Genomic DNA, 21212 nt, shown 5'->3' on the forward strand with positions numbered 1-21212 from the left:
CTGCCGGGAAGCAGGAGGGGGCGGGGCCGCGTCCAGAGCGGCTTGACGGTTTCGCCAGCCACAATGCGAACAATGCCGCCTTTCGGTCGGTCCTCTGGAATGGAATTCCTCTGGCCGTGAGAAGGCGCTGGAGCCCGGCCACCGTCCAGTCGGCGACTGACAGGTGTAGTTGGCCGAGGCTGGCGATGACAGGGGCGACGGAGAAGGAGGACCGAGAGGATGTAGCGCGGCTACTGCTGCTGCTCGGTTCCGCCGCCGGCCTTGGCTTCTCCCGAAACCACGTTGTATAAATACAACTTCCCTTAGTATGGGGATTCATGGATGCCATTTTTACAAATATTTTGGTCAACACAAACACATAGAGAGCCAAATATAGCTGATCTACAGTCTCACAATGCGACGCGTCGTGAGCTTGTAGATCTGCTATTCTTGGAGAGTGACACCGGTGTGCAGTTAAATATGTAAGGCATAATTCACGCATGCGCACACACACACACACACACACACACACACACACACACACACACACACACACGTACACACACATGCACACAAACGCACACACATGCACACACACACGCAGCCACACACTCACGCACGCACACATGCACGCAGCCACGTATGTAAGCACGCAGCCACACACGCAAGCACGCACATACGCTCACATGCACGCGCACACACACGCGCACACACACACACACACACACACACACACACACACACACACACACACACACACACACACACACACACACATCATATTTATTGTGGGCAACATTTTTAAGACACTTTTAATTACACAATTCCAGGTCCATTTTACACTCTTGTGTTAAAGGAATGCTCCAGATTTGACTGTGTTCAAGAACAGCTTTTGTAAATGTTGTCCATGAGTAGTGGAAGAAAAAGTAATTAAAGCAGTAAGAACATGATTTACTTCAGAGTACACTTTACTAAAACATTCTATATCTTATTATAAATAGTCTTACTGCTATTTCATAATATTCTGACACTTTTGGTTTTGTGTGTCTGTAGTTCTGCGTTCTGACAGCTATATCGATCGTATTACCCTGTTTGAGGAGTACATCTACTGGAGCTCCACCTCCAGGTCCAGGTCCATCTCCAGAGCTCACAAGACTCAAGGAACCAACCCCATCACACTCATCAGAAACCTGAACCGTCTATGGGGCATCCAGATCTACCACCCATATCAACAACCTGAGGGTCTGTACCACCTACTGTACACAACACTCTCATTATGACTCTGCATAATGTTTTATGACTTCTATTAACTGTCTATCATTGTATTATTATCTGATCTGTTTTGAAAAGCATTACGTAGCCTATACAGTATAAATACACCCTATAATAATAACAACAACAACAACAGCAACAATAATAATAGTCATATCGTGACATAGTAGTAGTAATAGTATTAGTATAGTATAATCGGAATTGGCCACATCGGCCATACAAATGCCATATTGGTATCGGATCGGTCTCAAAATAATCCAGATTATTTCATCGGTTTACACCAGCAAAATAAATTCTACATTTAATTAATTCATTCATTCACACTTGGAAAAAGAGTATAGGCTACAGTATGTATTGATTGGCTTTGGGCCAAGCCACTAGAGGACCTATAGGCTTGGTTCCATTGTGGCCCTCTGTATAATATCGGAATTGGTCAGATTTGGTATCGGCAGATATGACCCTGCAAATAATGGGAGATCGGATATCGGTCATTATAAATTCATAACTGTGCACCCCTAAACAGTATTGTAACATAATAGTAGTAGTAGTATTGTATCAGTATAGTAATAGTATTCAGGGCTCTCATATTCATTACATGTGTACATGTTTTCCTGCAGTGTCTGCTCATCCGTGTCAGACCAACAATGGAGGATGCAGTAACCTGTGTCTGCTCTCACCTGGAGGAGGCTACAAGTGTTCCTGTCCAACCTACTTCTACTTGGCAGCTGACAACAAGCAGTGCATGTCCAGCTGCACTGCCAGCCAGGTGATTCACCTCCAGTTCACTTGTGTTATACGCATTTATGTATTTATAGGTCTCGTGCATAGACTGTAAAAAATATGGACAAAGCGTTCCCCGGGTCTAACATGAACGTAAAATGAAGCCTGTAATAATATGCTAATTCCTGATGTAAGTCGCCATCTTTGGTACCAGCTGGCCATTGGCTGGCTCCGTTTTGTATACCAGCTGGTCATTGGCTGGCCAGACAACGAGGCGGGACTTCCCCCCTTCTTCTCCGTTGGTTTTTATTTTGACTCGAGTGGGAGGGGAATCCCGATCATAGACTGTAATGGTAGCCACGCCCCTCAGAACATACGCAATGTTTTTTTTTCTTTATGGTCATTTTTTTAATTAATGGGACCATAATTTTCCAAAAAGAATATTATGACATTAGAAATGAGACTTTAAACTAGTGACTGGAAGAAGAAAGTATTCATGACCATGTTTATTAAGGTAATACAGTCTAGGTGAAGTTGGGCCAAAATACATGGGCCTCTATGGAGCTATGGGGCTTTTTGGGTCCGGTCCAGCGCCACAACAGGCCATTATATGAACTACCGATTTCAAATGAGGCTTCACGAAATATCTGGCTGACTGCCCCCCTGGTCTCGTGTCTGCTGTCGATAGTCATTCTAAAGATGTGTGTCGTCTCTCCCGTCAGTTTGCTTGTAAGAACTACAAGTGCATTCCGTTGTGGTGGAAGTGTGACACGGCAGATGACTGTGGGGACGGCTCAGACGAACCTGCAGACTGCTGTGAGTAGAGACTCAGAGACTGAAACACATCTTACTACATGTGTTTACACTGATTACACTTAGTATTACTTTGTACTCCAATGTCCTTTAACTGTTTCTGACGCCTGCATTAAATATATAACTACAAAAAATGTCTTCTAATTCATGACAGTTTCTTAAAATCCTGTTTCTGCATGTCAGTGGTGCTCAAACCTTTTCATGTCAAGGACCCCCAGAATAATATGCATTTGGCCGTGGACCCCCATCTGAAAATATGTTGTTCCAAATATTTGAATTAAAAATGTTCACTTTGAAAGAATATATAGTCAAAGATTTGCACCACAATTTCACGATTTTTCAAAAATAGCAGATCTACAAGCTCAAATGAGTCCTTTTTGAGTACAATCTATTGGTAAAAATGAAATAGAGGTCCATTTTAAAACAACCAACAGACCATACAAACAATGTAAAAATAATAATAATAATAATAATAAAATAGCCTACTAATGTAAACAATTAAAAACAAATGGCTTCTAAATCCTAAAAGTTTTCTGTAAAACCTGTGTTTCTATGTCAGTGGTGCTCAACATTTTTCAGGTCAAGGACCCCCGGAATTATCTGTATTTCGCCATGTACCCCCATCTGAAAATATGTCTTTCCAGGGACCAGGGGAAGATTTGAGTTAAAAACGTTCACTCTGAACGAATATATATTCAAAGATTTGCGCCACATTTTCACGATTTTTCAAAATTAGCAGATCTACAAGCTCGTATAGCCCAGCATTCGGTGCCGCGCTATGAGCTTGTAGATGTGCTATTTTTCAATAGCTAAAGTATAACATAATGCTGGAAATACCAAAAGGGGTTCCTGTCCTGAATGGGTTTAAGGCCACATTTCGGTCAAGTCCATGCACAGTGTACACACACATTTAGAACTGATGGCTTCCCCTGTTGGGCAATTACAAAATAACTGTACACACAGTGTTATGAAACATGTCCTGTGAGTTGTAATGTTTGGACTAAACAATTCATTATAGTCAGTGCATTTGTAGAAAAAAGCGGAGATTAGTTAAAAAGGCGGAAAACTTTATTAAACCGACATGCTTCGACCTATACCGGTCTTGTCGGTTTCATACATGTGTTATCCCGATTGATCCAGGAGCACCTTTTTACTATTTTTATATTTTGTATACCTGCACACCTCCTGAGCACCGGGTTGCTTCCTTGCCTCTGTATAGTCACATTTGTATTTCCATTTGTAGCAACCCTTGGTGGCCGATTAGAATACATCTTTCAGGGTATTTTTAGGTACTTATGTCATCCTGCGTGTTTAGTGATGATTGGTCCAACAACAGTGGTAACCTAGCACAGCAGCTGGCCTCATGCCATCACGGTTTATCTGGTAAGATATCAGTTTATGTAGGATACTTCTGTCTGAAAGCCAGGTGATAATAAATGTCCTTTAACGACACACAGCAGAGATTTTTCTTACTCACTGTAGCCTATACAGTTTGATGGTGGCCGTTTGAAGTTCTGAACTATAGGCTATACATGCTATAAAGTAATACTATACCGTAATGTACCGTGAACAGAGTTGGGGTCCGTTACTCATAAAAGTAAGGCACTACATATTACATATTACTTTTGAAAAAAGTAATGCCTTACATTACTTTATTACTCCCTGGAGAAAGTAACTAGTTACATTACTCGTTACATTACTTTTGCGTTACTCCATAAAATCGCATGTCGCATTGTCACATAATTTACCACTTAACAAATCTTTATAGTCCTAATAAGGAGGACATACACAACATCTTTCTTTATGCTCTTTACCAGGTTGTGGAGGAATAAAACAAAATGGGCCTTTCCAAAACGGTCTAGTGCAGTGGTTCTCTTGACCTTGTAAAACTTTTTCTATGCAAACTTCTAATCAATTCTTCAATCAATCAAATCAAATATATTCAAATAAAATGAGACTGAGAGAAATCAGTAGCCTATATGTTCACAGTGCTTTAGGATCCCTTTCTTTATGATGTGGAGTTCCCTGCTCCATGCTCATTAAATGTAGTTTTTCATGTCGGCATATTTGGTTTATTCATCTCTGCATTAACTAACTATAGTGATTGTGACTGAGAGCACATACGTTCTACAACAAACAAGACCCTCCCAGCTGGCAGTGTTGCCAGGTTTTGGAAGAGAAACAAGCAGCCATGTCTATGAAAACAAGCCCAAAAGAAGCATGGCTAGGCCATTATAAAACAAGCCCAAAGTCGCTTATATTAAGCGGACATGGCAACAGCCCAACTGCTCCGTCTCTGTGTCTGTGACAGTGGGGGAGACTGGCTCGCTGTGAGCAGTGCTGTTGCGGAGATTTTAATACCGAAACGACGTAAATTTGACATGTTCTAGTCCGCGACTCCAGCGCACCATTACTGTTCATGTTCAACTCATCTCCGTTGTGTGCATTAGTCCAAAGCAACACTGCTGAAAGCAGCCACATGACGCAATTAAGTAACGAGTAACTGCAGCACTAAAGCGACCAGTAACTGTAGTGTGATTATCAATTTTGGAGGAGTAGTGTCATTATATTACTCGCTACCGACCAAAGTAGTGTCGTTACAGTAACGAGATTTTCCGTTACTCGTTACACCCAACTCTGACCGTGAACAATCCTCAAATATGAAGTGCGGTAGGAACAATGTACCCCTCACTTTGTTCCTGACGCACTTCATATTTGAGGATTGTCCACGGTAGTGAAACAAAATGTGTCGTCCGTCCACTATGCCATTTGAAACTTAGTTAAAATAGCTATATTCCAGGAACAGGCACAAAGCAGATATCCACCAATACAAATATACACATAGTTTGGGGAGTGGGACAACGTCGCTGCACAACACATGTAGTGTCGCTCTGTAGCTGATTGAAACACATGTATTTTAGTGGTGGGCCAGCAAGGCCTTCTCTGCTGGCCCTGCACTTTCCTGATGCAGAAATTTATATTTTATAATAAGTTTTTCTTTTTAACAAATATTATATATTGTATTTATTTCGCTGCCACTGCACTATTTCTCACTCAGACAGGCTGGATGCTCTGCTTCCATTCTGTGCAGGTACAACAGCGCTTGGTTTTTTTTAACCAATGGGATTATTTCCTTTTGTTGTCTCCGGGTAAGGCCTTCATAAACTCCACTGAATCCCCTTGCTGTTGAAATGAATGGGAGCAATATAGAGATTGACAGGTTCCTTAGCCAATCAGATTTCAAGTTTTCACTGCTGGGCGTCTTCTTTCAAGTGCCAGGGCCAGCTAGCTGGCCTTTGGTGACGTTAACGTCTTGCGTGGATCCCATCGCTAGGGGAAAATATTGTCCAATGAGAAAAGAGAACTGGGTGTTTGAAACTTCCAAAGTTCCCATCTGATTCTGATACTCATTCTGAGGTGGGCATTGACTGTGTGGGTAGTTGTCATGATCCAAGGAATCCAGGGAATGTCAGTGATTGTATGACCTTTGATTCAAGAGTTACGGGTCGAAATGTAACGCCCGACCTGGTGGAGACAATGTATTAGACTAATAGAGACAATCCACGTTCTCTGTTGTGAAGCTAATTTATTGTGTTATTTGTTTCCCTTCAGCTCTCCAGGCTGAACAAACACACAACACAACAGGTAAACAAAAATTACAAATCATCATAGATTATAGATAGACCAAGAGCTTCTTCTAATTAAATCTCTCTCTCTCTCTCTCTCTCTCTCTCTCTCTCTCTCTCTCTCTCTCTCTCTCTCTCTCTCTCTCTCTCTCTCTCTCTCTCTCTCTCTCTCTCTCTCTCTCTCTCTCTCTCTCTCCAGAGTCTGTGAGGTTGGTGAATGGGACCAGTGTGTGTTCAGGCAGAGTCGAGGTGAAGTCTAACCAGTCGTGGGTCTCAGTGTGTGAAGATGACTTTGACCAGCAGGACGCAGAGGTGGTCTGTAAGGAGCTTGACTGCGGGGCTCCTTCAGTCCTCCAGGGGGCGCTCTATGGAGAAGTTAACGCTTCAATGTGGACCAAAGAGTTCCAGTGTGACGGCAGTGAGTCTGTTCTCCTGGACTGTAGAACCTCAGACTCGACTAGAAACACCACATGCTCACCTGACAAGACTGTTGGACTCACCTGCTTAGGTAATTATATATATATATATATATATATATATATATATATATACCGTATATATATATTACGTTCATAAATTGCCACAATAACCACTTCATAATTTGCTGTTAGAAAGAAAATGGTTGCAACTGTCTATATGTTCATTACGCTAGGTATGGAGGGCTCTGCAAATAACACACAGCCCCGCCTCCCCCTGCTGTCAAAGCAGCTGTCAATGTTTACAACTCCGTGTCAATGTTTACAACTCCATGTCAATGTTTACAACTCCATATTAAAGTTGCACGTGCACATTGTGTTTAATGTGATAACGCGTGTTGCACGTGCACATTGTCACAGTACATGGATGTGAAGGTTAGGAGGAGGAGCGAGCCGTAACAATTTTTCCCCTACAATTTACAATTACAATTTACAATTTAGGCATTTAGCAGACGCTCTTAATCCAGAGCGATTTACATTTAAGCAAGAACAAAAGCATGGGAATACATCACATAAAAGCATTTATCATGAAACATGTGTAAGCTAAGAAAGTAACAGTGGAATATCTATATAATGAAACTATACATACACTATACATATAAACTATACATATTTACTACTATGCTATACATATGTACTATGGCGTGTTATGACTATATACAATACAATTATAGTGCTGTCTACATAACATGCTATAATATGGGCCATGATGGAGTCTGAAAAGGTGGGTTTTCAGGCTACGGCGGAAGATTGGGAGTGCACAGACAGAAGAGAAACAAGGGTTTATGCACAGATGAGAGAGAGGGGGAGGTTTCCACGTTCATAAATAAATAGTTTTAAGCGTTCCTCATGCAGTTATATTGGCCCTTTTGTGACTGTTATTATGGTTAAATCAATTTATTTCATGTCATGACATATTGGGCTTGACAAAACAAGATACATATTTTACTATAATATAACACAAACGAGATACATGAGAAAAAAATCACACCTGTGTGAACTGAGTGGTGCAACTCCCCCCCCCTCCCCCTCTCTCATTAGCAGGCAACTGCAGCACTATCTCTCTGTTTCTGGCACAACAGCGCCCCTACAGGTATTCATTCTCGTGCTCATTAACGTCACAGACACACATAGTTAGGCGGACACGGACATTTCTGGTTGTAGGAGTGGTTGCACCACTCAAAAAGTATCAACTTAAATATATTGAAGATATTCAAAAAGACACTGACTCTCTGAGATAACGACACTTTTAGTTTTTGATGAAATAAAACGTTGTTGTACTACTTACTCCCTTGTCTCTGTACAGAGCCTGTCAGGCTGGTGGGAGGAAGCAGTAAGTGTACTGGTCGACTGGAGACGCAACACCAGGGAGACTGGAAACCTGTGGATGGTCGGTCTGACTGGACCCTGCAGTCATCCTCTGTAGTGTGTAGGCAGATGGAGTGTGGCTCTGCTGTTGCAACACGATGGAGTTCTGCTTCAACACAACCGGTATGGAAGATGACAGTGTCCTGTGATGGATCTGAATCTTCACTGAGGGAGTGTGGAACAAAGACGTCTGATACTTCCCAAATGGTCCTGGAGGTATTCTGTTCAGGTAACACTAACAATCACTTCAGCAATGACTGTAATCTGTACAGTTCATTTAATTGGTCTGTCTGTCTGTCTGTCTGTCTGTCTGTCTGTCTGTCTGTCTGTCTGTCTGTCTGTCTGTCTGTCTGTCTGTCTGTCTGTCTGTGTCTTTGTTGAAACTCATGTCCGTGTCTGTTATGCACAGTGGTGGACAGTAGCAAAGTATGTTTACTTGTATTGAGTACTATTACTTAAGTACTTCTATTTTTGTATACTTTTACTCCACTACATTTCAAAGACATCTCTAGGAAGGGAAAAGTTTAACCACTTAAATGCACTTTCAAATACAGTGAAAATAGCAGATCTACAAGTTCACAACATGTTCCGATGTGACACATTGTGAGCTTGTAGATCTGCTACCTTCACTATCCTATCCTTCTATAATAAGGAAACCAGTCAGTGAGGCAGTCACTCCTGTCTGTTCTGGATGGTTCTCCTCAGTGGCTTGAGCAATTGCTCTGCACACGGGCATTGACCATTAGTATATACACACAACCACAACGCCTGTTTTTAACATTTAAGTTGTTCATTAGCGTTTCTGTGTAAACACCAGAGATTCGGATTGTAGCTGCTGGCCAGACACTGCAACACACACACACACACACACACACACACACACACACACACACACACACACACACACACACACACACACACATGCTGCAAACTTATAAAGGGCTTTAATTTACGGCCCGAGTCCAACATATGTTTTATGAGCGGGAGGGCGCTTTGGGATATCATCCTCATAGCACTAGCACGTAACTTAACACAGCACGGCGGTCAGTTGACTTAACTCACAGAAACACATTTATCCTCCTGTTTAACCTTCCAATTAAAATCATCTGACAATGCAAACAACGACACGTGCGTACTGCATGTATGCACGTTCTGGCGCGTGGCTATATGGAAAGCTCACTCCTCCGTTCTTCACTTGACGTGTAGATTTATGAACGAACTTGACCACTGAATGTACCACTATGGTTGACGGCTGCTGTCTTGTGTTAAAAGCATTTTAACACAGTTTTAAATTGAGTGACTGGCTGTAGGCTATTTACTGTATGTAATCACGGGTAACAGGGCTTACAACGGGTCCCTAATTTGACGGGTGGGGCGGGTCTGGTTTGTATTCTGATATAATCGCTGGTGACTGGACGGTCTATGGACCGTGCAGGGCACGGGTTGTCAAAATTGGAGCCCATTCACTGGGGGTCTGCAACAACCTGCCTCACAAAAGCGATATTTATTTCATCTTAGACTGTGCCCATCGAAAGCTGATTTCCCACTGCATGGCTACTGCTTTGCCTAGCTGATAACAGATCAATAGCCTCCTGTAACAATGGCATACTTCGTTCACGCCTTCATTCTATTCAAATGATTCTCATTAATGTTCTTGATTAAAATGATCTCTCTCTCTCTCTCTCTCTCTCTCTCTCTCTCTCTCTCTCTCTCTCTCTCTCTCTCTCTCTCTCTCTCTCTCTCTCTCCAGAGTCTGTGAGGTTGGTGAATGGGACCAGTGTGTGTTCAGGCAGAGTCGAGGTGAAGTCTAACCAGTCGTGGGTCTCAGTGTGTGAAGATGACTTTGACCAGCAGGATGCAGAGGTGGTCTGTAGGGAGCTTGACTGCGGGCCTCCTTCAGTCCTCCTGGGGGCGCTCTATGGAGAAGTGAACGCTTCAATGTGGACCACAGAGTTCCTGTGTCAAGGCAACGAGTCTGTTCTCCTAGACTGTAGAAGGTCAGACTCAACTAGAAACACCACCTGCTCACCTGACAAGACTGTTGGACTCACCTGCTCAGGTAATAATAAAAATCACACCCGTGTGTAAGTGAGGGGCGCTCTTATCATCATACATCATCACATTCCGGCCAATTACAATTTGTGTCCTCACATTTGTCCTCAATGTTTGTGTTTAAACACTTTTGTCCTCAATGTTTGGGTTTACACACTTTTGTCTCCAATGTTTGTGTAAACACTGAAAGCTGGACATAGCTGGACAAAAATAGGACAAAGGTTACATGCTTTACAAACCAAAATCTTATTTGAAAAATCACACCCATGTGAAGTGAGGGGCACATCAGCATGACGTAAAATTAGACACATTGTCTATTTGCTCAGACACTATGACACGACTATGGACACAGACTCTGGACGTGGGAGGGGCTAGAATCAGTTAAAACAGAAAACAAACACAAGATGTGGTTTCGATAGCCTGACATAACAATCTACACGCTTTGTTAGGATTGTTTTGTGAGGAAAAGTAATAGTACTTTGTTTAACTGTACTTACGGTATTCTCACTTGTCTCTGTACAGGGCCTGATGATGTTAGGTTGGTGGGAGGAAGCAGTAACTGTACTGGTGGACTGGAGATCAAACACCAGAGAAAATGGAGACGAGGGGTTGATCAGTCGACTGTCTGGAACCTGAAGGCAGCATCTGTAGTGTGTCGGCAGATAGACTGTGGCTCTGCTCTGTCGACACAAAGTAGTTATGCTGGTTATACTGATGTATGGTCGATTATATCTTCCTGTGATGGTACTGAGTCTTCACTGAGGGAGTGTGGAACAATGAGCTCTGTCAGGTCCTCTGCCAGTCTGGAGGTGATCTGTTCAGGTAACACAAACAATACTTCAACAATAACAGTAATCTGTACAGTCTGCTATTAAATTGATCTGGCTTGTCTGTCTGTCCCCATACGTCTGTTCATCCGTTGATTCATGTCTATCTGTGTGTGTGTGTGTGTGCGTGTGTGTTATGCATTTGCTGTATAACCGTGTTGTTCTTGCTTACTGTAAATCACTCTGGATTAATTTAACCCAATTAGACCTGAGGACTATTTTACAAATGAAAAACCTACGTTTCTATGTCAGTGGTTCTCAAACTATTTCATGTCAAGGACCCCCAGAATTATATGTATGTGGCTGGCATATCTGAAAATATGTTGTTCCAGGGACCCCCAGAAGCGAACATATGAAATAAAAACGTTTGCTCTGAAATAATTTAAATCCAAAGATTTGCACACGTTTTCACGATAAAAAAGGCAGATCTACAAGCTAGTGCTGCGCTTTTCAATAGCTAAAGTATAACACAATGCTTAAAACACCAAACGGGTTCCCGTCCTGAATTGGTTAAGAGCGTCTGCTAAATGCCTACATTATAAATTGTGTGTGTGTGTGTGTGTGTGTGTGTGTGTGTGTGTGTGTGTGTGTGTGTGTGTGTGTGTGTGTGTGTGTGTGTGTGTGTGCGCGTGTGTGTGTGTGTCCTCATGTTTTCATCTGTTGTAGCCTTCCTTTAATGAATTAAAATGTTGAACACACTTTGTCTGTCTCTCTCTCTCTCTCTCTCTCTCTCTCTCTCCAGAGTCTGTGAGGTTGGTGAATGGGACCAGTGTGTGTTCAGGCAGAGTCGAGGTGAAGTCTAACCAGTCGTGGGTCTCAGTGTGTGAAGATTACTTTGACCAGCAGGATGCAGAGGTGGTCTGTAGGGAGCTTGACTGTGGGCCTCCTTCAGTCCTCCAGGGGGCGCTCTATGGGGAAGTGAACGCTTCAATGTGGACCAAAGAGTTCCAGTGTGAAGGCAACGAGTCTGTTCTCCTAGACTGTAGAAGGTCAGACTCAACTAGAAACACCACCTGCTCACCTGACAAGACTGTTGGACTCACCTGCTCAGGTAATCAGGGACGTGCAGAGGGACGAGGAGAGCCAGGGCTGTGGCCTGATTCTTTTCTTTTTTACTACCCAGATTTAGAGGAATATCTTATTTTAAATGAACACTAGGATCTAGAACAAATTGTAACCAGTGCAATGATGCAGTAAAGCCAATATATACTCAAACTAAAATAATACTTAAATACATTAATGAAACGAACAACATAAAATAGAATAGAACAGATACCAGGTCACTTTCCTATATCAGCTGAATCTCATCACGATTGCAAATGCTTTCCCCACACTGAAAGTACAAAAACTATCATTTCATTGGCATGACCACGATGGGCCGCAGAGACATGAAGCAGGGGCCGCATGCGGCCCGCGAGCCGCGGGTTGAGTAACGCTGGTGTACAGTATGTGTTAAAATGTGGACACACCCACCTGACCCATCTCCTCTGCCTCCTCCTCCTATGACAGCAGCGTCTCATTTCAATAACTTTAATTAGCATTATTTTCAACATGCGTGTGATTTGCTTTAAATGGTAAATGGTGCTTTTATCCAGAGTGCTTTACATAGATTGTGCATTACATTCACCCATTCACACACACATTCACACACCGATGGCAGAGTTAAGGTCCCCACACACTGACCACGTTTTTCGGATTTTTAGCTGCGTTTCTATCGATTTTCCGAAAAACGCGGCCGGTGTGCAACCACCTTGAGTGTCTAACCTACACTAACTCTGGGGGAACCCAGCATCGAACCGGCTACTCTACCGGCAACTCTATCCCCTGATCCACTACCCCTTTACTTACTCTGACAGATATTTTTGGAACGTACCGGTGGTGCTTTCTGTGTACCCTGCAAGACAGACTGTGTGTAAGACTCGGCCACAGTTTTCACAAACTTATCCGGTATCCTATATGATCCGACTCCGAGTATGTGTAGCATCTTTTGTGTCCATTACTTAAAATGAAAGTAATGCATTTTCTAATTTTGTTTTTACTGCTTACTTTCGTCTCTGTACAGATGTCAGGTTGGTGGAAGGAACCAGTAACTGTGCTGGAAACCTGGAGATGAAACTCCATGATGAGTGGAGACCAGTGGATGATTCTGACTGGACCCTGCAGTCATCATCTGTAGTGTGTAGACAGCTAGGCTGTGGTTCTGCTGTTTCATCACTAAGACTGGTTGGTTCTACAAATCAACCTGTATATTGGATAACATCTCCCTGTGTTGGCTCTGAGTCTTCACTGAAGGACTGTGGAACAAATGCGTCTTGTACTTCAGCCCACAGACTGGAGGTGATCTGTTCAGGTAACACCTGTTCAGGTGTCTGTCTGTCTGTCTGTCTGTCTGTCTGTCTGTCTGTCTGTCTGTCTGTCTGTCTGTCTGTCTGTCACACAGAACACACCTCCCTTGCCACTGAGGGCTACACATTCTTTACTTGTATTAACCTAAAGTACGAAATAAAGTACCACCAACAAAATGCTCACATATTAATAGGTTACCGAGTCCTGACCGTCCATTACAGAGACATGTTAGGAATTATGAATACACAAAAAGTTAGTTATTACATTTAGACAACTCCTTATTTGTGCGCAGTGATGTTGGAAAATGTATTCTTGAATGATCTCAACTAAGATCCCCACTCTTAAAAAAATGGCATTTCAGAGATGAGCGGAGCAGTCCTGGAAAAGTGTAATGTTCTATGATTAAAATGATCTCTCTCTCTCTTCAGAGTCTGTGAGGTTGGTGAATGGGACCAGTGTGTGTTCAGGCAGAGTCGAGGTGAAGTCTAACCAGTCGTGGGTCTCAGTGTGTGAAGATGACTTTGACCAGCAGGACGCAGAGGTGGTCTGTAGGGATCTTGGCTGCGGGGCTCCTTCAGTCCTCCAGGGGGCGCTCTATGGAGAGGTGAACGCTTCGATGTGGACCAAAGAGTTCCAGTGTGAAGGCAACGAATCTGCTCTCCTGGACTGTAGAAGGTCAGATTCAACTAGAAACACCACCTGCTCACCTGACAAGACTGTTGGACTCGCCTGCTCAGGTAATAATAATCATAACTAGAAAAGAACATTTCACATAATGTGACTGGTTTGTGGTCACCTGCAGCCTGGCATCATTCACTTCCCTGTGCAGTGAGTGGAATGTACTCTAGCTGCAGACACTGTCATGTCTGTGATTACTTTGATTCTGATGGGATGAGAAATCACATCCAATATAAGCATATGGTTGTGGATCACCAAGGTGGTAAAACTGGAGCTATTTAGGCTATTACCTTGTACTTCCTGCTGCCACCGTAGTCCAATTGAATTGCGGAATTGGTCGAATTGAAGAAGTAATCCAGCACCGCACCACAAAGCACAAGGCACCACAAATATGTTATGCTTAGGGCACCCAAATGGCCAGCAGCGGCCCTGATTACCTCTATAGTAATGTCATCAAGGGAGACTTGTCCAATATTTCACATGTCATCCTGATTGGCTAAGATTGACCTCTACTATAGACCGATTCACAGAGGGGTGCCCTGGGCGCGGCCATTACTGAGGGGTAATCCATGGAGCAGGTGCTCCGTAGGCCAGGTGTAGCTAATCAGTGCTGCAGTACTCAATGGTACACCCTCAGTAATGGCCGCACCCAGGAAACCCTCTGTGAATCGGTCTATATTGTCGGTGGAGTCCTGTGCTCATGCAGAGGAGCACATATTTCTAGTTTAAAACATGAAAATTACATTGCTAGCCTGAGATAAAACAGTAAAATACCAACTATACTTGTAATTCACATTCCTATTTAACAATGAAAGTAATAGTAGTTAATTTTCTTTTTTGCCACTGTACAGAGCCTGGTGACGTCATGTTGGAGGGAGGAACCAGTAACTGTTCTGGTATCCTGGAGGTGAAACACCAGGAAGAGTGGAGACCAGCGGGTTCTATTTATGACTGGAACCTGAAGTCATCATCTGTAGTGTGTAGACAGCTGAACTGCGGCTCTGCTGTTTCAACACAAAGGAGGTCTGATGCAACCGTTGAACCTCTGTGGAAGATTCCATGTGTTGGATCTCAATCTTCACTGAGGGAGTGTGGAGCAAAGGAGTCTCGTAATTCCACTGAGAGACTGGAGGTGTTCTGTTCGGGTAAAACACATAAACAGTGACCTCCACTATTACAATAATGTGCACTCCACTTCACCTACACAACTCCACTGCGTGTGTGCGTGCATGCGCGTGCGTGTTGAAACATGTTGCAATAATTGCCCTTAATAAGATACACGTACATTGACACCCCCCTTCTCTCCCTCCTTTCTCTCTCTCTCTCTCTCTCTCTCTCTCTCTCTCTCTCTCTCTCTCTCTCTCTCTCTCTCTCTCTCTCTCCAGAGTCAGTGAGGTTGGTGAATGGGACCAGTGTGTGTTCAGGCAGAGTCGAGGTGAAGTCTAACCAGTCGTGGGTCTCAGTGTGTGAAGATGACTTTGACCAGCAGGACGCAAAGGTGCTCTGTAGGGAGCTTGGCTGCGGGGCTCCTTCAGTCCTCCAGGGGGCGCTCTATGGAGAGCTGAACGCTTCGATGTGGACCAAAGAGTTCCAGTGTGAAGGCAACGAGTCTGTTCTCCTAGACTGTAGAAGGTCAGATTCAACTAGAAACACCACCTGCTCACCTGACAAGACTGTTGGACTCACCTGCTCAGGTATAATCTAATCATTTTAGTAATGTCCTCAAAATATGAGGAGGGAAAATTACCATCTATGCCGCCAAAATTTGAGGACGGAATTGCAGCAAAATTAAATGTATGGCGCCGACATTGGCGATGTGGTTGGCCGTTGTGATTGGCTGGAAGCTGTGCCGTTATTCCCATTATGCGCTGTGATTGGCTGAGAATGGCATAACGGGTGTGCCACAGCCAGTGACACCCGTTATATATAAGTTGCAGATATTCCGTGCTCAAACTTTGAGTTTTTAGTTTGACGTTTGGTCAATTCCATTACAAGAAGTCACCCGTTTGCCGTCTTGGGAGTGACAGCTCACCATGTGTTAGTGTTAGACAGTGTTAGGAATAGATCCCCACCATCTGTTAACAGAACGGGTGCATGCTTTTGGTTAGACATACCATTGGTCTGATATCTCAAACCCTCACCCTAACCTCCCACGGGGCAGCACACCTAAACCTAACCTTAACCCTCTCTCAACCCTTAACGCACCCCTCACCAACTTTAATCCGGTCGTTTTAACGCACCCCTCACCAACCTTAATCTAGTCGGACCAATGCTATGTCTAACCAAAGTATGCGTCCCAACAGAACACCACCATCCATTAACATGGAGTGGGAGAACTGAACACTTTCGGCTCACAAGGCATGTCTGCTCTAAATGGTTTGTAACGGTCTTGTCTCTGTACAGAGCCTGATGACGTCAGGCTGGTGGGAGGAAGCAGTAACTGTAGTGGTGTACTGGAGATGCAACACCAGGGAGACTGGAGACCCGTGGATGGTCAGTCCGACTGGAACCTGGAGTCATCCTCTGTCGTGTGTAGGCAGATGGATTGTGGCTCTGACGTTTCAACACAAAGGAGTCCTGCTTCAACGGTTCAACCTGTGTGGTGGATCACAGCTGACTGTGTTGGAACCGAGGCTTCACTGAGGGAGTGTGGAATGACACTGTCGGAGAATTCCACTGTCACATTGGAGGTGATCTGTTCAGGTAACACAAACAGTGACTGATAGGTATTTTTGGTGTTTGGTGAATGAAGGGGTCATTGGCCATGTGTAGATACTGTAGATTTAGTAACATTCTCTCTCCCCTAGCCTGCGGGAGATAAAGAATTGTTTTGATTTGACTGCTTCCCTCTGAAACAACATGTTTTTCGACCTTCGCCGCGGCAGACACTTCGTCTTGCTCGCTGCTTTAATTACGTTGGTATAATGTTATTTTAGTCTCCAACACTGTCCTCCCAACTTAAGGTGCCGCTGTAAGTCACTGTTTGATAACCTCTGAACTTTTATGGTTCACTTCCCATTCGTCATACTTCCTGGGAATTCCCAGGAAGTGTGAGTGGCCACGTCAACTAAGGAGACCTCCCCGGCCATAGGGGTCGCCAATATTACAATTTTATTAGCCTATGAACCCAAAATGAATTGCTTCCTATGTCATTCTTGTTTTGTTTTGCCAGTCCTATATAATGTAATCCCGGATATTGTCCGGGGGAGACCTTTTTCACGATGCTGTTCTGTAAAGTTCATTCTGCTCTCCCAGCTAATATACATTGATCTTCTGAAAAGAATGCGCTGAGTGTGTGTGTTGACTCCCGTCATTGTGTCATGGTCTTGGTATTTTTCCTGTAAGTAATTCTACTCTTTTCCTTCTTAAGTATGGTATTGCAGCTCTTACCCTAAAGTATTTTTCTGTAACAGGTTCATTTATATAGTTTAATTTGGACTTGAGTACTTTTACTTGAGTACATTAATTATGCTTCTCCTGCTACGGGAGTATCAACGATTTATTAGCCTGGAATTCAAAGGTTATCTGGGCGAATATGCACAGCCACTTTTAACCCCGTAGCTACCTAATGTTAGAATAGGAGGCTGCATCCCTCAACAATTATCCTATGGCTATTAGACTTTAGCGATGTTAATTTTGAGGGTCTAAAGACCCTCAAAATAAAATTTATCCAACAATTGGTCCTTCGAGCCGGATGCTTTATAACAGGGTTTTAATGCTCTGACAAAGTTTAAACGAACTAGCGTAGTCCAAATAGCCTAGGTTTTCCGATCTTTTTCTTATCTCTCTTTCCCTCTGACACCACTTAGAGCAATGAACGAGAGACGCAGACACCATTTTTTCTCAGCCATAACTTTTCATTGGAACAATACCATATATTTTCTGGAATGGACATTCCAGAAAAGCATCCATTTTTTTTATTTTCTTTTATTTGATTCACCGCAACCTGGAAGAGTTTCGACTGGCTGCGTTCAGCCAACTTCCATGAATCCTGCTTGCCTCTCCTACACATTCAGTTAAGTAAATCAATGCTGGATGTCTTTCTCTGTCTTAAATAGATTATACTGTCATTATAACTATGTTCTTCTTTGTTATCCAATTGTGTAATTTGCTTTATGCCAACTGTATATTTCTTTTTGTGTGGTAGAAAGGATATCTATGCCTTTTTCGACGTGCGTGGGTCATTATCGCGAGTGATTTACCGCTGCGTGGGAGGGGGTCCTATAGATATTAACGTTTTTGGTGTCTCTAACTTCGACGGGAGGGACGAGGGTACCAGGAGGGGTTCTTTTTATACCAAAAAGGGTTTTTCTTTTCACATGCTTAATATCTACGTGCGTGGGGAGGGGAGGCTCTCTCTCTCTCTCCCTGTTTGTGATTCGTCAATGTCAGTGTGTGTGTGTGTGTGTGTGTGTGTGTGTGTGGTCTGCCTCTCCTTCTCTCGCTCGGTGTGTGTATGGGCCTGTTTTGGGTCTCTCTCTGTGTGTATGTGCGTGCTGGGTTTTCTGCGTGCATGTCTCTGTCTGTGAATGTTGGCGCTTACGAGGTTTCCATTGTGAACGCCTGCTCTGGGTTTCTGTTTACTCATGTTGTTTTCTGCTAATGAATGTTTATAAATTTCAAGATCTCGTTTCTGCCTTGAGTCGACACGAGGAGAGAGATGTAGATTTTGAATTATGATCATTCTTAATGATGATAGTCAAATTAGTTCATATTTTTTTATTATCTGGCATTCCCTTTTTTTTTGCCATACATAGTATCACAATAATCTGAATTTCGGGTGTCCCTTCACCATTTCTCAGTCTCGTAAACATAACATGTGTCGTTTAGGATTCAACGGTCGGCAAAACCTGTAACTGTTCTGTATATCATGTGCGATGTTGCCCTGTAGTGGCCCACGTGTCAACCTGTAACTGTCTGTATACCATGTGTGATGTTGCCCCGTAGTGGCCCACATGTTTGTCGAAGTTGAAAATCTGAAATATGCATACTTTTCCTCTCTATCTAGCTCTGTCTGATACTATGTTATTATTATTATTGTTAAGAACCAGTTTGTTCATTATTATCCTCCTGCCACTCGCCCGATAATCCCTCCATAAAGGTTCGGTGATATAGATGTGGCGGGTTAAGAGTGAGGTGAATAGATATATAATGTGGTTTTTCATGTCATTCACCAGTTTGTTCTTTGTTTTTTTTCTGTTTATCTACAGAAAAGGACTGCTGCAGGTGGGAGTCGTGGTCGGTGGACAGGCCGAGAATTTCAAAGCCCACAAATGCGATGGAGTAGAGTTCTCTCTGTGTCAAGTCTCTGAAAAGTGTTTGTGGTTGATTGTGGACTTCGAAATTCCATTCTTGTATACAAGGTTTGACCGCAGACCCGACCCCCCAGCGCAGATCCGTCTAAATTCACTGGTTAGGCCCAACCCCAGTACAGTCTAACTAGTTGCCCATAGATTTCCCATTTGGAACAAATTTATTACATTTTTTGTTTTCATATTTATGTGGTTTATGTTGTTGTTGTTTTTTTTCCTTTCCTGTTTGCTAATTTACGCTTTCCAAGCTACGTTTAATCACCTCCAATTGAATTACATTATTGTTGATTTCATTTGATTTTATAAAAAGGTTTTAGTCATTTCATATTTCCCCTAAATTGTCATTATAGGAACATCTCCTTCTCCATTTTATTTTTTTGGTTTTTATCATCATGAGTTTGATTGGACTAGGCATTAATCTCCCCAGAATCACTTGATTCTATATTTTGACCTTTATATGGTACTAAGGGACTCCCAAAGACATTGTTGCGACCTCGCGCTGGAGCGCATGAATAATATCACCATCGGAATACCCCGTTTCCCCTCTCCAAGCTCTTGAACCATGTGACGCCATATCAGTATCGCCCACATGGCTGTTTGCAGAGAATGTATCTGTGAACCTGTCATTAGGGGGGGGGGGAGGGGCGAAGAATCAGAAGAACTAGGGCATGCAGTCCGCTCCGACTAAGAGCTGGTTGACTGTCCAAAAGAACTCTCGCAGATTCAGTTCTGACAACGAACTGATGGCGAACCAGAAGAACTGCTCTAAAATGAACACTCATGTGGTCAAAATGACACATCTCGCCGGCCATGTGGCTGCAACGGTTTGCTGGGTTGGTTGCCGGCCCCGAAGATATCTTCATCACCGTCATCATCACCCAGGCGAAAAATAAATATATTTAGTATACTTTTTTAAAGTATACTAAATGTACTTATTTGTACTTGAAACTATTTGAATTTAAATTGTGCTATTTTGAAACTACTTAAGTTGTACTTTTTATACTTAAGTTGCACTTAAGATGTGCTAAAACATATCTTAAATATATTTTTTCTATACTTTTTAACCCTTTTGTGACCAAAAAAATAGTGTTAAATTGAAAATATACTTCCAGTATCCCAAGTATACTTTTGAAAAGCATACTTATATTATATTTATAGTGTATTTTCGAATATATCGAGTGTATATCAAGTATTAAATAAATGCATTTAAAATATACTACCAATGTGTTAATATAATGACATTATGAACTAATGTGCTTAAAATATACTTTGTTATCTCGAATACACTATCAGATCTACTTAAACATATCTTAAATATATTTTTTCTATACTTTTTAACCCTTTTGTGACAAAAAATAGTGTTAAATTGAAAATATACTTCCAGTATCCCAAGTATACTTTTTCCGATGAGTGAAAAGCATACTTATATTATATTTATAGTGTATTTTTATAGTGTATTATAAGTGTATATCAAGTATTAAATAAATACATTTAAAATATACTACCAATGTGTTAATATAATAACATTACAAACTAATGCGCTTAAAATATATTTGATAGTATACTTGAAACTAATACAAGTATTCTTCAAATTAATGACTTTTTTACTCCAAATAAAATTGAAGCATTATATATAATATATATGCAAATATATGCAAATTTATACTTTTCCAAAGTATATATATATTATATATATACTTCGGAAAAGTATACATTTGCATATATAACTCTTAATTGTAGCAA

General features: G+C 42.4%; 1 protein-coding gene across 1 annotated transcript; it reads left to right on the forward strand.

Annotated features, from left to right (window-relative positions):
- Positions 1-185: 185 nt before the first annotated feature.
- LOC310879000 (scavenger receptor cysteine-rich type 1 protein M130-like) lies at positions 186-16880 on the forward strand (the record flags this gene model as incomplete). The annotated part of the gene is made up of 14 exons (XM_083793416.1): positions 186-246; positions 1033-1221; positions 1869-2017; positions 2694-2787; positions 6397-6429; positions 6697-6918; positions 8193-8483; positions 10005-10313; positions 10829-11128; positions 11876-12184; positions 13196-13483; positions 13908-14216; positions 15630-15851; positions 16561-16880. 14 exons carry the CDS (start codon positions 186-188, stop codon positions 16878-16880), a joined length of 3096 nt encoding a protein of 1031 aa, XP_083649542.1.
- Between the last annotated feature and the right edge of the window lie 4332 nt (positions 16881-21212).

Source organism: Protomyctophum parallelum (genome assembly GCF_964188405.1).
Source record: "Protomyctophum parallelum genome assembly, chromosome: 21".
Taxonomy (NCBI): domain Eukaryota; kingdom Metazoa; phylum Chordata; class Actinopteri; order Myctophiformes; family Myctophidae; genus Protomyctophum; species Protomyctophum parallelum.